Source organism: Mastigoproctus giganteus, chromosome 2, assembly GCF_048544385.1.
Source record: "Mastigoproctus giganteus isolate SK-2022 chromosome 2, ASM4854438v1, whole genome shotgun sequence".
NCBI classification, from domain to species: domain Eukaryota; kingdom Metazoa; phylum Arthropoda; class Arachnida; order Uropygi; family Thelyphonidae; genus Mastigoproctus; species Mastigoproctus giganteus.
The window spans coordinates 235,655,758-235,673,685 of NC_143576.1; the positions used below are offsets into that span (position 1 = coordinate 235,655,758).

General features: G+C 38.6%; 1 protein-coding gene across 1 annotated transcript in view; it reads left to right on the top strand.

The window, feature by feature from the left end:
• Positions 1 to 461: 461 nt before the first annotated feature.
• The window catches only part of LOC150090265 (monocarboxylate transporter 12-like), a 33,813-nt gene continuing 16,346 nt past the window's right edge, over positions 462 to 17,928 (top strand). The window contains exon 1 of the mRNA XM_090390237.1: positions 462 to 871. Coding sequence (XP_090246363.1) covers positions 658 to 871 — 214 coding nt within the window. The 5' untranslated portion in view covers positions 462 to 657. The remainder of the gene's footprint in view (positions 872 to 17,928) is intronic.

Consider the following 17,928-nt stretch of genomic DNA (forward strand, 5'->3'; position numbering starts at 1 on the left):
TTAAAAAGCGCAATTGAAAAATGAGGTTTTATTTATTTTCTTCTATTGCATTATTCTAATATCCCCCCCCCCCGAAGGGGTGTAGGTAACGCTAAGCAAAGAGCTACGTACATATTTTAAGCCTAACATGAGATTAAATTCAATTAAAACGAAATAAATCCATTAAAATGCACTGATCGTTTCTTATTTATGGCAATGTTATTATTATTTAGGAGGGCAGAATTAAGGCTAGGTTAAACAGGCAATTAGGCGGTTTCCCAATTTCCATGTCAAGGAAGGAGAGAGAGCAGAAAACGAAAAAAACTATCTAGGCTAAACGTATCAGGCGACGGTAGCAGACAACTTTCACCTGGCAGAAATATAACGGAATTATCACGTGGTTTTATCTTGAACTTAACTCCGCCTTGGCATCGGTGCTCAACTAAGCCAACCAGCCATGAAGACACGTTTGGCTGAGATTCACACAGTCACGTTTGTTACAAATCTGCATAGTGACGCGGTCTCATTAACAAAAATCTTGGCAAAGGCTGTCTTGGGCAACCAAACATCGTTTTCTGTGCGCAAACAGGTTCCGCACTTCAACATAAATAAAGTGAATGAAAAGCGTGCGTCGCTCTGACGGCGACATTGTCTTTACCCCCGTCACCTGTTAATCATATGGCTCCTGCACGGGGCAGGATCAACGCTGGTGTCCCAGACAGTTCGTGGAGCTGGGTAATAGCGATCGCTTGCTGCTGGTTGACGTTTGTGATCCAGGGACTCGTACGGTGTGGTGGAGTGATTTACGTGACCCTAATAGATACATTTGCCGTCTCCCGCGGAGAAGCATCGTGGCCCTTCACGCTACGGATAGCGATATGGAACATTACTGGTAAGTACAGTAGATAGTTGTAGTCAATAGGATCAGGTGTTCACTCTCAATTGTAAAAACCTACATAGGAAAGTCCTTTTGTTTCCATGTCCCATAATTCAATTTAAAATTCTTTAATAGCGGTCGTTTACGATTGAATGACTATCCCTCCTGTCATTGAAGGGCAAGAGTTAAGCGACTTTTCTAATTCTATGGAAAACTTTGCCTTTACTTTCATATAATAGGTCAATAGCTTGATAATCTCATGATGATCATTTGCCATTGGTTTCTACTGATCACGAATAAGAAGTATTGTCAATAGTACTGTCATTATTGACAGCAAACGAAAATCAAACTTACCGTGATTAAACTTGTTTTCTTTAACCCATTTTAGGTAACCTAACCTTAATGATATTTAATAATCCGTAACTTCAACATGATGTTCAATTTGCAACTTACCTATGTGAATGCGACATTTTTATTATTAATAATATATTTTTACTTCGACATTTGTTGGTACACTCTGGTTCGGCTATTAGGGTTACATTGTAAAGAATAAAAGTAATTATAATAATTGCGTTTACAGAAAAATATATTTTGTATATAATTTAGTTAATAAAGTTAAGAGTTCCGAATTTAATATACAGTCTGTCTCTATTGTAGACAGTCTGTCTCTATTGTAGACATCGACTTATCATACAATAGATAAGGGAAAGCTCTCCATAACGCAGGGGTTATTAACCTTTTCACACAGTCTCCTCCCTTCCAATGATGTCCTGTCACCACCCATTTATCCTCATGTGTAGCAGAGTGCATATAAGCATCGTCCTCCCCTCACTGGGTAGAAATAGCCCGAGGTTTAAATCCCATCATTGATGCGAATTTTTTGGGCCTTTTTTCACATCGTGGTTGAATTAGTATGTCTCAGGTGAGGATTGGATGGCTTTTTTCCCCGGAAACTCCGGTTTTCATCCAGCCAATTCGACCCCAGAACACACGAAATTTACAGACAATATATAAGGAGCAATATGGCCTTGGTCGCTGATGCTTCTAAAACCCAACAACCTACCAGGAGTTTGGCTGCCAGTAGTCATGATTATAGGCATTAACATTACTTATTAAGAACTTTACAATCATATGACGCACGGCTCAGTTTTATTAAGAAAGTATTGCAACCATTTACTAATATATTCTAGAGTATGGATAATACCTAATCTATGAAAGTGTACTATAAAGGCAATTTGTTTATCTTTCTGACCCTGACCGTCAGCGATGCCAGGGAGCAAAGTCTCCGGTATTTGTAATTCTTTCTGTCACATTGAGGCCGGATGGAGGAAAGATAACCGTAACGCTATTCTTTCTCAACCACACATAACTATAAAAAAGAAAAAAAATACAGATTAAGTGAAAAAATGTGAGCTAATAACAGCTGTCAACAATCTTGTGTGGGATCTTCCTTTCGCTCTTGGAGGTTTGTTAATCAGTAAACATGCTCTCTGTATTGTTTAACTGAAAAGAAAATTTCCAAAGTTTGGGGAGCCACTGGTATGTGAAATGTCACAAAGGGGGGCACCAGCAGCAGAGTTTGTAATAGCTTGAATTGTTTTTTTTTGTAAGGCTTTAGGTCAACCGTTTTTTTTTTCGCAAAAATTCTCCATGGGGTAGGCTGGGGTACACTTATGTTAGTGTATAGCCACCTTTGCCTGTATTAAGGACAAAGCATACGAAGTTTTAGGCTCACAAAGTTTAGAAGCTGCTTCTGAATTATCTTTTACATTGCAAGCAATTTTTTATTTATTTATTTTTTTTTTTGATATCAAAGGTATTAGCTCTTGAATGAAGAGGGTGGATAGAGATATCCTATTTATGTTGCACTTAACTTGCTTGATAAAATGATTCGAGTTGTAAAAAAAAAGAAAGAAATCTAAACCATTTTAATTTTATTCTCTAACAATTTGTTTTATGGATGGGGAAAAAAAAAAAAAGAAAAGAAACCGAGATTCCAAAGATGGTTTCCCACAACTGCACCATAAGTACTCTTGTGAAGTATACATTATTCCGTAAAAGCCAGACAAAAGTATTGTGTGCGGTATATGAGAAATATTATGTTTGGTTCTTTTATTGTGGTCTGCTTTAGGCCGCAGAACTCCGAATGGAACCCCACTTTGCCCGTACACACCGCTAAGAGGTAAGCGAGGCTGCCCATTATTCTCTGGCAGGTTCCGGAGGAAAAGTGCAAAGTGTTAGTCGTCTCGTTAGACAACTAACACTTTACTACAATTTTGCCCCAAGGGTTTAGCCCATCTCCGCGTTGTGTACTCTGTTTGTGTACCACAGTAGTCTGTGAAGGCCAGAGATTTTCAAAAAGTGTCGTGTGTGTTTATGTTGTGTTGTTTCTCTGACGTTTCAGCCGTTGGGCCCCTAGTGGGACCCTCCATTGCCCACACTTTTCCCCGAGGAGGCAGGTCAGGCAATAGAGGGATCACTAAGTACTCTGGCAGACCCCGCCACCTAGTTTCTGAAGATTTCAGTGGCAAGGGCCTATTGTATTTTTATTTATTATTATTATTTTTTTTTGACACTGGCACTTGAACTTAAGATTAAAGGAGTTCCTATGCCTATTGGCCTTAACATTTCAACTTTATAATGATGGCTATCCATCATGTCCTATTATAGCCTTGATAGATGAAAATTCAAGTTAAGGTTATTATGTTCAAAGAGCTGGTGAGAAACCAATTCTCCTTAACAACAAGTTAAAACTCATAGGCTGCTAATTACTGTTCATATGTCCAGTCAGAACACGTGTCGCAACCAGACCAGTCAGCATCCTTTTACTGTCCAACTTCAAACTCACAGAACCAGCTTTCCTTCTTCCACATTTATTTATTCAACTTCCGTTTTCTGGAACAACCTTCCTTCATACATATTTCCTGAAAATTATAATCTATAGAAGTTCAAGTCTAATGTAAACAAACGCATGTATCTTCTTTCATCTTCTCAATCTTCGACCTAGGCACGATAGTAAGTACTATACTGTAGATTCTAATACCTCTGGGGTTTCATAAAAAATAATAACTAAAATAAAATAAAAATAATTCTTTTGTCTGAATGTCATAAAATCCCAAAATAATTTTAATTTGGCTTGTTTTTTAAATTGATCCCACAAAGGGACAGACACTGTTTCTTTGTGTGGTCAGTTGGAAAATCAAGCCTAAAACTTTAAATTTTAGACCTGTTATATCTATCCCAGACTGACAGCGAAGTTTCAAGGAAGGTGAGAAGTCCAATTTCTGTGTGAATTTATGGAATTAATGGTTGCATTTTATATTAGTATTAGTAACGGCCGCATGGTGCGAGAAAGCCTATGGCTTATGCTGCACCAGCCAAAAAAAAAAAAAAAAAAAAATCCGAACAAAACAATGATAAACACAAAAAATAAATAAATAAATAGATAAATAAAATAAATAACTAATTAATAATAATCAATAAATAAAAAAAAATAAATAAAAAGGAAATTAAACCTATCATCCTATGCGCTTCCCTTACCCGAAAGTACTATCCAGATGACCTTTGAATTTCCCCAAACTGTCGGCCTCTACCACCCATGAAGGCAACTTATTCCAGTAATTTATAACTCACTGGCTAAAATAAAACTTCCTGCAGTCCACTCTAAATATTTCCCCCCGTAACTTGAATTTATGTCCCCTAGTTCTAGCATCATTTATAATCTTGAAAATTTTGTCCTCATTCATTTTACTGATGCCTCTCAGAGCCTTAAACACCTCAATCAAATCTCCTCTAAGGTGTCTAGTTTCCAAACTCTGCAACCCACATATTCGAAGTCTTTCATCATAAGGACGCCCTTTTGCCGATCTCACCAGGCGAGTTACCCTTCTTTGCACCCTTTCAAGAAGCTCGATGTCTTTCTTTAGGTGCGTTCTCCATACTTGAACACAGTATTCCAAGTGTGGTCTAACATAAGCCTTATATAATGGGATTATCACGTCCCTATCTCTACTTGCAAAAGTTCGATAGATCATCGATAGGACACCATGGGCCTTCCTTGCAACCTGTTTACAATGATCAGATAATTTCATGTCTGACCGTATCTTAACACCCAAGTCCCTTTCCTCCAGTACTGGGTTTAGTTGAACTCCACCAAGTGAATACGTTATTTTGGGATTACTGTTTCCCAGATGTAATACCTTACACTTTGTTGGATTAAAGCACAGCTGCCATTTTTCTGACCATTCCTGAAGTCTATCTAGGTCTCTCTGAAGAAGCTCAGCTTGACAGTGATCATTAACTACTCTACCAATTTTAACATCATCTGCAAATTTAGACATCACGCCCTCTATCCCTTCATCAATGTCGTTTATGAAAATTAAAAACAACAGTGGTCCTAATACTGATCCTTGGGGAACCCCACTTCTTACATCAACCCAATCTGAGGAATAGCCATTTATCACAACCCTCTGCCTCCTGCCGTGAAGCCATCCTTCTATCCATCTAAGGATTTTCCCAGTGATTCCAACCTGTTCCAGCTTATAAAGCAACCGCTCATGTGGGACTGAGTCAAAAGCTTTGCTGAAATCTAAATAAACAATGTCGAAATTATTCCCTAAATCCAGCTCGTGAGTGACCCTTTCGAAATAGCGAACCAGATTTGTTAAACATGATTTTCCCTTTACAAAACCATGCTGAGTATCCTTGAGAATTTCAATTCGATCCAAATGATCCTGAATTCCACCCTTGATCATTGCCTCCATGATTTTCCCTTCTACTGAAGTCAGACTGACAGGTCGATAATTTCCAACTTCACTTTTAGAGCCACCCTTATGTATGGGAGATACATTTGCACTTTTCCAATCCAACGAAATCTCCCCAGAGTCTAGTGATGCTCGCATAATTAGCCTCAATGGTTCAATGCACTCGCTCGCCGCCTCTCTTAAGATTATAGGGTATATTCCATCAACTCCAGGAGCCTTACTGGTCTGTAGGCTGGAAAGTTTTTTCATTAAATAACTTGCGAAATTTCAATATCATTAATTACATATTTTTTAACTTCGCTCCCACAATTTCCCATTGCCACAAAAGGCTTTTCATTTGTAAATATCGATGCAAAATAACTTGAGTTCATCTGCAACGGTAGCTGGTGTATTTATTACTATCCCATTTCCCTTACGTAAAGGTCCGATCTGGTTTGTCCTGCTCTTCTTGGCATTTATATATGTGAAGAATTCTTTATCCCCCCTCTTTGCTCTGTTTGCTAGTGATTTCTCATAAACTGCCTTTGCCTGTCGAACCTTTTTTGTGGTTCTATTACACATCACCTTGTAGCTGTTATAGGCTTCAGTACTTTTTATTGCTCTGTAACCTTTCCATGCCACCTTTTTCTGCTCAAGTAATGCGGCAACTTCACTATTCATCCAACTTGGAACCCTTCTCGGAGTATTTTTTTAATGGTATATACGCATTCAAGGCATCTGTGATTAATGTTTTAAAAGCGTACTACAGTTCAATTGTATTCATTCTCTGCGCGATATCTACCCAGTTAATAGAGGCCATGTAGTACCTTAAGGCATCGTAATTTCATTTTCTGAAATTAAAACCCATTCCTTTGCCTTTAACTACTGCTACCTCTCTCGTCATCATCCACCGTAGAACTCCGTGATCACTTCCTGCTACTGGTTCCTCTACTGTCAGCCCTGTTATGTCATCTGATTCATGTGTGATGATGAGGTCTAGGATATTCTTTTCTCTAGTACTTGACATGTTGATACAAATAACAGTCATCTAGTTGATTTAAAAATTTTGTTCTCCATGTCGAGTTTCCTTCCCATTTACTCCAATCAATTAGAGGCAAATTGAAATCACCCATAATAAGACATATGCATAGAACAAAGTTAAGTAACGATTGTATAATTCTGTACTTCATATAAACATATACCTCCTGCAGGATACCATTAAAATGGTCGTAAAACGGAAAATTAGAGGATGATAAAAGAGTATTTGCAAAACAATATTTAAAGATTATATCTTGTAAGCTAATTAAAATTTCAAACCACATAAATTCTAAGGTACGAGTATGTTGTTGTTCTGCTTCTGAACTGCGCTACTCAACCGGTTTTAATCACTTTATTGATTATCTAAGGAAAATGGAGGCTATCATTATAATTAGTTGCGATGCAAGTTTTCAAAGAAGACAATTATTAAAAAATATATAATTATTCTGAACAGTTAATAAACATAGTTGGAAAAGTTAATGAATTAAAACTCTGATACATTATTAAATACAAATAATAACAGAACCAAATATTCGGCATTATGAAAAATCACAATCTCCGTCTGATCCAGCAAATAAAGGAATATGGAGTATCCGGATAAAATCAGCCGGTTTTATGAACGCCCGTGTTTTGCATTTATTGCTTGATCCATCGATTTCAAGATAGTTATCATTGTGAAAATATCACAGATCCCGTTCAGATTATTCTTCAGGGTGACGCACCATCTGAATGGTGTCTATAACATTTTGTGGTGGCAGAAATAAATGATGCCGGAATGGCCAGGTGGTTGGATATGTTTCGCAAAACTGTAAACAGACTGTGAAATCAGTTCCAAAACACTCACTGTCTCTTGAAGACCTGTTCCAGGTCATCCTCGAATCATCTCCTCGAAAAGTGATTGATTCACGAATGCGATAAATGCCTATTACCTTCCCCATGGCTATGAAGATGCAACAACTCGACTTTCAGTGGACGGATTTTAATGAAATATTACATTTGGTCTCTTAGAAATATTTATAGACACACCCAAAATCTCATTTAAGTCGAACAAATTTATGATTTGTTATGATTTCATTTGTTAAAACATACGCTAAAAATTGATTCTAAAATTTCCATGGAACTTTTAGATGAATTAGTTCTAAAAAGTTTTAGAACTAATTCTGATTGGACAGCCGTCCTCAATTCCCTCCCTCCAAAACAAAATTTAGTTTCGGATGTTTGAGAATTACTCAATAAGGAAAAATCGAATAAATGTCATATTTTGAGCCTATGTTTCTTTTGTTCTTGGGAAGCCTTGAAGGCAAATTACGATTGCATGGTCCTTCGGTCCTTCCCGCTCATAGATAATGGAAATCTATGTAAATGAAAGTATGTTTTGGGCATTATTCTAGAAGGAAATGTCGGATCAACACTAAATTTTCAACACGTGTTTTTGGTCCTTGTGAAGGTTTCAGGAATATTTCTAAAGCCCTTTTTTTGCATTAGTAGAGGCATGTGATGCAAGAAAGCAAGCCTATACAGCATCAGCCAATAAACAAATAAATAAATAAAAATTTTAAAAAGCTTCCTATTTTGCCTATCCATTTGCTCCAAAAGATTGTCCAGCTCTTCCTTGAATTTATTTCAGCTATCAACTTCCATAACGACAGATGGAAGTTTGTTCCAACAATCAACCACCCGCTGGCTAAAGGCAAATTTCCGCACATCTATTCTACAACTGTCCTTCCTCAATTTTAATTTATGCCTCCTCAGGTGCGTAATCTGAGCAAGAGGAAAAATTATCATATCAGGCCACCCGAATATTTTATTCATCTGCCGTGCATTGTGTATTATGTCCATAAATTGCGCGTGCTCTATGGTTGATTTGCCTGTTTTGCTGGATGAAAAAACAGAGTTGCCGGAGGAAAACCTTCCTATCGACGCCTGAGATCAACTAACTCAACCACGGAGTGAAAAAAGCCCATAGACGTTCCTCGCGATAGTGACGGGACTCAAATCCGACACTTTCCATTCTCTGGTACAACTGTACTACCCGCGCAGACTCTGAGCATGAAGAAGAATCCCATTAGCATTGAGCTTGCTCAAACCATTCAAAGCCTTATTCACCTCAATCAGATCACCTCGCAGGTACCTAGTCTCCAGAAGCTGCAATTTGCAGAGCTTAAGCCTTTCTGGGTAAGAGCAACCCTTTGTTTCCCTCACCAATCTGGTTTTCCTTCTCTGTACTCATTCCAACAGCTTTACATCCTTCCTAAAATGAGGTCTGAGGCCTCCAGACTTGTATGCAGCACTCAAGGTATGGACTGACCATTGCCTTGTACAAAAGGATAATCACCTCCTTATCTATGCTAGCAAAATTCCTGTATATCATTAACAAGACCTCATGAGGTGCTCTGGCAGCCAGTCTGCACTACTCAGAAAACTTCATATTTGACTGCATAGTTGACCCTAGGTCTTTTTTATTCTCTGCCACTTGTGTAGTACCACACAGTTGGTATATTTATCTGGGGTTACTTCTACCAATATGCAGTACTTTGCATTTGTCAAATGTTAAACTTCAGTTGCCACTTCTCAGCCCATCTGCCCAACTTTTGTAGATCTTGTTGCAGTAGCATACTGTTATTAACATCCCTGCCAACTTTTGTATCAATCGCAAACTTGGACATTAAGTCTGATATACCTTCATCAATATCATCATTTTTAAATACAGAAAACAACAATGGACCCAACACTGAACGCTGGGGAACTCCACTACTAACATTAGTCCACAAAGAGCAGGCAGTGTCCATTGATTACCACTCTCTCTCTCTCTCTTCTCCCACTGAACCACCCTTTTATCTATTGTAGCAACTTGACCTTAATGTCATACTGCTCCAATTTGTACAGTAGTCTTCCGTGCGCAACCGTATCAAAAGCATTCCTAAAATTCCAGTATATGATATCAAAATTATTTTTTTCATCCAGTTCCTTTGTGATCGCATCGTAGTATCCAATCGAATTGGTCAGACAATGTTTCCCCTTAACAAACCCATGCTGTGTCTGAATTATAATTGCAGTCTTGTCTAGATGATCCTGCCATGCTTCTTTAACCAGTGATTTCATTATTTTCCCCGAAACAGAATTTAAACTAAAAGGTCTTTAATAACTCGTGTCACCCTTTGATCCCCCTTTGTGAATTGGTCTTCAGGTCCTCTTCATCTTCTACACAAAAACGCTGCTACGATCAATCTGGAACAGTTGTTGTTATTTGATTTTTAGGAGCATTAGCAACTAAGGCCATATGGCTACGGGGACATGCGATGGTCATTCCTTGACCTTTTCGCATCCTCCGTATTTGGTGGTCACGGGCTCGAACCCCGGTCTAATCAAGAAGTCTGTGCTACGCACTGCTGCGTCTGCCTACGGAGGAGTCTTCTGGAACAGAGAAAGAATATAAAATCAGAATTGATTCCATGATTAACCTACTGGCATGATATTTCAGCACTTATTTAAAATAGTCTTCTGGACCTTTGTACCAAATATCATGTCCCTCTGCACCTCTTAAAAATAATTGCTACACAAATTGAACCTGATAGTTGTCCGTCATGTGAACATTTCCTGAGGAGGTGTTAATGAACTTTTTGAGTATTGTAAAGAATGTTTTTAACCTCCGAGATGCATTATTTGAGAATCGAAGCTAAAATGTACGCAATGTGTATGTACATTAACTAATATGTTTGACATTAGCTACGAAATATCATAGAGAGTGGAGAGCATGCTTTGCTTCAGAACTTGTTCGCTGTACAGGGCAACTTATTATCCAGGCGTGTCATATATAGATCCCTTTATGAAAGGGGTCATATGCACGACAACTAGCTGTTCGCGTTGTCTTCACCCTTATTCACGAAAGAGCCAGTGTAAATTGGTTTCTGCCGCATGCTGACAGGCCCCAGCAGTAACTGGATATAGATCTCTCCACTGATAAGACGAGATGGTCTTCGATTGAATTCTTGATTCTGTTTCATTTGGAGGGAAACAGATTCCACCCCACTAACATCACGAAGAGACACATTTAGAAGCAATTTAATGATGTACACTGGAATCACTGTCGCTAGACATAAAGAACTCCATGTGCTCGTCATATCTCATCTCAATACGTTACAGTCGTGACAGTTCCACAAGGTTCTCTCACGAGTGTAAGCTATCGAAATGAGATCCTTGTCGCACCTGTGTTGGCCCTTCTGCAGAAATAATTCGTCCAGACTGTTTTAGTGATCGATAATATAGGTCTCCAGAGTCCATGAATACAAAGCATTTGCTTAGTGACTCCCACCTTCAGAGGAAAACTGCATCCAGCGCGAATAGCCAGCTAAACCCTCAGTACTCATTCCGATGGAGCACCACTGTGATGTGCTAGGCAGGAGCGTTACAAGTCATAGCCCCGACCAGAAACTTCATTTAGCTTACATTGGCCCTTGGTGCTAAAATGAGTGTTTCTATGGGTTACCGATGCGTTTACCCTCGTGGGTAGCACGATTAGTATAATGACCGTCATCTCCATACCGGGCGGAAAAGACCGGAGTTCGAGTCCCATCGGTGGCGTGAGGAATTTTTAGCCCTTTTTCACAGCGTGACTTAATAAGTCGGTCTCAGGCATGGTTTTGTCTCCTGGAAACTCAGGTTTTTTTTGTCCAGAAAACAGCAAATCGACTGGGGAATGCACACAATCTACAGACATATTATATACGGCGAATTATGGCTGAAGTTGCTGATGCGCCTACAACCAACCACCCGATGCGCCATTTTTCGCCGCTCATGAACTGATTTGTATAACTTTTTAACTCCACATCGAAATTTTTCCAGAATTTGCGCATTATTAAAACACATTGTATTAAAACGACTAACATTCTCTCATCTAATCAAACAATTTTAGATTTATTTACACTTTAGTGTTTTTTTTTTTTTTTTTTCCCTTGGATTTAATTACAAGCATATTTTAAAATCTGAATTTGGCCGATAGATATCGTCACTCTTTTTCTTTTTTTTAACAGAGCTTAGCGAGTTTATATTTTTACTGAGGTTATACACTTCTTTTACTTCCAGTTAGAGGACAATCAGAATCGCAACATTGTTTATGATGAAACAAATTTTAGCCACGTTTACATGGCTTATGATTATGATTACAATTTTCAAAATAACATTAATGAAGAAAAGGAAAGACTAGAATTTTCCACTTGTTCCTGCTCTGTCATTCCCATGGGATCTCAAGAAAATCTGAATTCTTGACTACAGACAAGAATTTTCTACTTGTCATTCCTGACCTCAAGAAAATTTTGAATTCTTGGCATTATATTTACAACTCATCTGAAAAATGATCATTACTTTCGCAATTACACTACGCAACTTGTACAGGTTCGCTTAGTAAGCTTTCTAGAATATTGTACGTAGCGTTTACAAGTAACTCCAAAGAAATGTAGCCAGTTAGTCACAAATTTTCTAGAATAAGTAGGTCACGCTAACAGCACCACAATACCTCAACTTGAATATGCGAAGTTCAACAGACCGATTCGATTGGCTTCACTCTAGAGAAATGTCTCTATCTACAAGAAAAGGTCAGGTTCCCTTTCTTGGATCAGTTAACAATATGTCTACTGTCATTGTCGCATAAATTTTATCTGAGCTTAGGAAATTGAGGCTATGAAGCGTCAGGTTAAATGAATAGCCAAGTTTCAGGAAGCTAAAACCATCAGCTTTCGCCCGAGACCGACTAGTTTGGCCACAACATTAAACAGCTCATAAGGAAACTTAACAATAAATTCCATAATGTGACCGTTGTAAATTCTATCTTTAAATGATTTATATTTAAATTAGTGTTTAGATTAACCTTTACTCGCTATATAACCAGTATATATTTTGGAAATTTATCTAGCCACGAACTTGTTTACTCAAGGTCAAGTTAGTCATTGAGCGAATAAAAATGAACGGAAGTAAACATAAAAAACTACGACAAAACTAATGATGCGAAAAATAATGAAAAAAAAAAAAAAATCGACGGAAATAATGAAATAAATAGCCATATGTGTTTTACAGTTCCATATTGAAATGTTAAAGACCGCAATTAATAGCAAGTTAATAGTAGCTGTCCTTGACATTCCTAGTAGAGGGAATTCATTTCCGTGTCTTCATCCGCTCTGTATCTCTCTCTGATGGGTCCTAAATAATCTCAAAGATATTCAAGTAGATTCACGTCAAAAGAATAAGGGGAAGTAATTCTCCACGCTTAGTCAGTGGCACTGTCATCTTGGAAAATTCTATTCACTTCTGTCACAAGTTCAGCAATAGAGACTGATTCTACAGGGATGGGATTCACTTAAATAGAAAGGGTGCAAGAGTGTTTGCTGATGCTATCGAGGCAGTGTTAGGTGGGTCGGTAAACTGCTAGCTTGGGGGATTCACAGACTAAAAGGTTAAAAGTAGCCGCAGGCAGAGGTGAAAGTAATTCTTGCACTACTTTTATTAGAATGAGCAGCGGCCTGAAACGAGGGGTGCTGGAGGTTTCAGGGACTGATGGCAGTCATCATGAAACAAATAAATACATGGGATGTGTTAGGGTAACTAAGAATAAGAATATGTGCATGTATACTTGCATGTAACCAATGCTAGAACTATAGTAAATGAATTTGAAGTGTTGGTCAAGACTTCAAAGGCGGATATTGTTGAAATATAAGAAACGTGGTTTCACCCAGATATTAGGAATGCAGAATTGTAATTTGGGGAGTACAATGTGTACTGAAAGGATAGGAAGAGAGGAGGGATTATGCTATTAATTAAGAAAAACATAAAATCAAAGGAAGTGCATCCAGTTCACATAGATGGACAGTGCAGTGCTGAGTCAGTTTGGTGTGACATAAGCATAGTGGCATAGTATTTAGGTTCAGGCGCCACCGGTGGTTTCCCACATCTGCACCATATGTACTCTGTGGTGAAATGCAGAACTACTGCACAGCCAGAAAAAAAATTGTAATGTCTGGTTAATGTAGTATTGTGCTTTGTTCTGTTGTTGTGTCTGGCTGCTTGGTCGCGGGACTCCTACTGGGACTCCACGTTGCCCGCCACAACCACTGATGTGACATAAGCACTGGGAAAGCAAAAATAAGAGGAGTGTGTTATTGGCCGAATGACTCGGATCAGTACAAGGAACTATTGTATATAGAAATAGTGCGCTGGTAAAACAGAATGTCTTATAATGGGGGATTTTAACTTCCCAGATATTGACTGCAACTTGTGGATTGGTTACTCGCACACTAGCAAGACTTTTATGGATTTTTTGGATGGTTGTTTTCTGCAGCAGCATGATAGAGAGGCAACCAGAGAGGGTAATACTCTTGATTTGGTTATCAGCAGTGATCATTCGTGTATTAAGAATTTGCAGATAAAGGAACCACTAAGTGGCAATGATCACAGTGTACTGATGTAGGATTCACTTAAAGATGTAATTACCATCGGGGGTAAAGGAAGGGGTTTTTGCTTCAGTTAAGCTGACTATTGTGGTCTCAGACAGTTTTTATATTCTGTACAATGGGATCAACTGATGATGTTACCAACAGCACATTTTAAGTGGAAGCATTCAAGGAATTAATCATGGAAGCTACTAAAAGTTTCATACCTATTAAGAAATACTGTTCAAGTTTAAGCCTAAACTGATATAAGATGAACTGATGACATCATGGCGGGGACGAAAAATGCATGGGATGCATATAAATTATCAGGCGACACAGAAGCCTATGGCAGATATAAGCTGGTCTGTAATCAAGTCACAAAGCAGATTAGGCAAGCGAAGGCAGATTACAAGCAATCTTTGGAAAAGAATGCTAAGAAAAACAGCAAGGATTTCTTTACTTATATAAACTCAAAAAGGAAGGGGATGAATCAGATTGGTCCACTTGATATCGATGGTTCGACTGTTGATGATCCTGCTCAGAAAGCACACAAATTTATGAGTATTTTGCATTTATATTCACAGATCAGGAGTTATTAAGGAAGGAAAATGCCAGAAGTTTATCAAATTGTAACATGGTGCTTACAATGATTTTGTAATAACTGAGAGCAAAGTGGAGAAGAAATTGTTGAAGGTAAACATATGAAAGGCACCTGGGGTGATGGGATCTATCCAGTTATATTAAAGGAGGCGGCAAAGCAACTAAGCAAACCCTTAGCCATAATTATGAGAGCATCCTTGGACTCTGGGGAAGTCACCACGGGCTGGAGATGTGCAAATGTATCCCCAATTCACAAAGGGGGATCGAAGGGTGACACAAGTAATTACAGATCAGTTAGTTTAACTTCTGTTCCGAGTAAAATAATGGAGTCACTGGTTAAAGATGCATTCCAGGATCATCTAGACAAGACTGCAGCAATAATTCAGACACAGTATGGATTCGTTAATGGAAAGTCTTGTCTGACAAATTTGATTAAATACTATGATGTGGTTACAAAAGAACTGGATGCAAAAAATAATTTTGATATCATATACTTGGATTTCAGGAAAGCTTTTGACACTGTTGCGCATGGTAGACTACTGTACAAATTGGAGCAGAATGGTATTAAGGGTAAGTTGCTACAATGGATAAAAGGGTTATTGAGTGGGAGAAGACAAGAGGGTGGTAATAAATGAGTGCTGCTCTTCGTGGACTAATGTTATTAGTGGACTCGCACAGGGTTCGCTGTTGGGTCCACTGTTGTTTTGTCTATTTATCAATGATATTGATGCAGGTATAACAGGCTTTGTGTCGAAGTTTGCAGATGATGCCACGGTTGGCAGGGTTGTTAATGACAGTAATGGCAGTGTGCTACTGCAACAGGGTCTAGAAAATTTGGGCAGATGGGCTGAGAAGTGCAACTGAAATTTAACTTTGACAAATGCAAAGTACTGCATATGGGTTGAAATAACCCTAGAGGCACGTACTAACTGTGTGGTACTATACTTGGAGTGGTAGAAAATGAAAAAGACCTGGGAGTAATTGTGAGTCAGATATGAAGTTTTCTGAGCAGTGCAGACAGGCAGCGAGAGCAGGTCATGGGGTTTTGTCAATGATATACAGGAATTTTGCTAGCAGGGAAAAGGAGGTGATTTTCCCTCTGTATAAGGCAATGGTCAGGCCACGCCTTGAGTACTGCATACAGGTCTGGAGGCCTCATTTTAGGAAGGATGTAGATTTACTTGAGCGTGTACACAGAATAGAAGGGTACAAGGTTGGTGAGGGGAATGAAGGGATCTACTCTTATCAAGACAGGCTTAAGTTCTGCAAATTGTAACGGCTGGAGACTAAACACCTGCGAGGTGATCTGATTAAGGTGTATAAGGCCTTGAATGGGTTGAGCACGCTGAATTCTGATGTATAAGGCCTTGAATGGATTGAGCACGCTGAATTCTGATGATATTCTTCCACTTGCTCATATTACGAACCTAAAGGGTCATAATTCAAATTGAGGAAAGACAGTTGTAGAACAGATGTGCGGAAATTTGCCTTTATCCAGCGGGTGATTAATTTCTGGAACAAACTTCCATCTGTCGTTGTGGAAGTTGATAGTTTAAATAAATTCAAGGAGGAACTAGACTTTTAGAGGGAATGGTTGTGTGATTTTTTTTTTTTTTTTGGTTGATGCTACATAAGCTCATACTCTTGCTTTCTTGCATCACATGCCTCTATATGAAAGAAATTTTCATTAGTAATTGTATCTGTATCTCTACTGTACAATAAAGATTTTCTTCTTCTTCTTCGTTTAGGTACACCCCAGGTTTATCAGATTCATCCTTCTAGGGAGAGGCACTTCCGTAGCCAGGTGGGAAGGAGCAGCAGTGCATAGCACACGCTTCTTGATTAGACCGGGGTTCGAGCCCGTCACCACCAAATACGGAGAATGCGGAAAGGTCAGGGAATGACCACCGCATATCCCGGAGCAATATGGCCTTAGTTGCTAATGCTCCTAAAAACCAAATAACTAACTAACTAACCTTCTAGGGAGAAGTACGGGAAAAAAAGTGCCGTGTCATTGCTATTCCGTTATTATCTAACCATAGATCTAGATAGCGATAATGCAATGCAATTGTATCCATTAGTTACTGTGATTAAACATTTACGTCCATCAGTATATTCGCAAATAGCCTTAATTTCTGTCATGCTGCACCTGTTCATACACATACCTCCTTTCCATTTTAAAATATCTTTGAATACAGTCGACTTTTCAAAAATATTTTATTATCAAATTAAAGATCGTTATTAGTCGCGTTAGCATGTATGTGTAAAGTGTTAACCACCTCCGTCAATTAGGATATAATAACTGGACTCCTATTGAATGGATCTTCATAAAATTTTATGTTTGCTTCTTATTGAAATATTTGTCGAGCCCTCCCAAATTTTCATTAAAATCGCACCAATAGAAATTCAGCAATTATCAATTTCTTTTATTCACACATATCGTTAGGCCTATCCATAGACCGTATATTGTCGCTGAAGCACTTGATATTATGTTGGTTGCCGTGCGCTGATTGAAGGAATGAATGGGAAATATGGTAGATGCGCAGAAATTAAATATTCTCCGTTCGGGCTATTTTTACTTCCTGAAAGAATTAGTCTGTAGCGAGCAAAGGGTCTAGATCTTCTCCCTCCCCCTCATACCTTGACAGTTTTTTTTTTTTTTTTTTAAAGCGCGTTCGTATGTATGCATAAGCGCATATTGTCTTCATGTCCGTTGGTTCGCCATCATATAATAACTTGACTCTCAACGGATGGATTTTTAAGATATTTAATTATCGTGCTTGTAGATATTGGTCTTTTGAGAAATAGTCATTGATTAGACTGCCCTAATGGGTAGACCAGTAGATAGTGTCATTGCTCTGTTTCACCATGTGGAAAATTTCTGGGTTTGATTACCTTCATCGGTCGAGTCAAGAAATACCTCCCGTCCAGACGGGAGGAGCGTCTTATTTTTTATGCGTTTAGCTGGTGGTTTCTTTTTACAGTGACCTCATTAATCAGCCGTCATGCTGACCAACTTCCTTTCTATCTCTTGCCTATTGTATCTTGATTTTAATAATTTGAAATCTTTCTTCTTCTGTCTTCGGTGACACTGCCAAAATTTTCAAAGTAGTCAACTGGGAAGGTGAGAAATGAACCTTCAAGTAGAGTGGTCCTACGAAGCTTCGAGATTCATTTCAATTCGATTCGATTCGGTTTTAGAAAGTCGATTTGCACCACTCAAATCTGCTTATTTCGCGGCTAGTGCCACTTTCAATCCATGATGAGTGAGCGC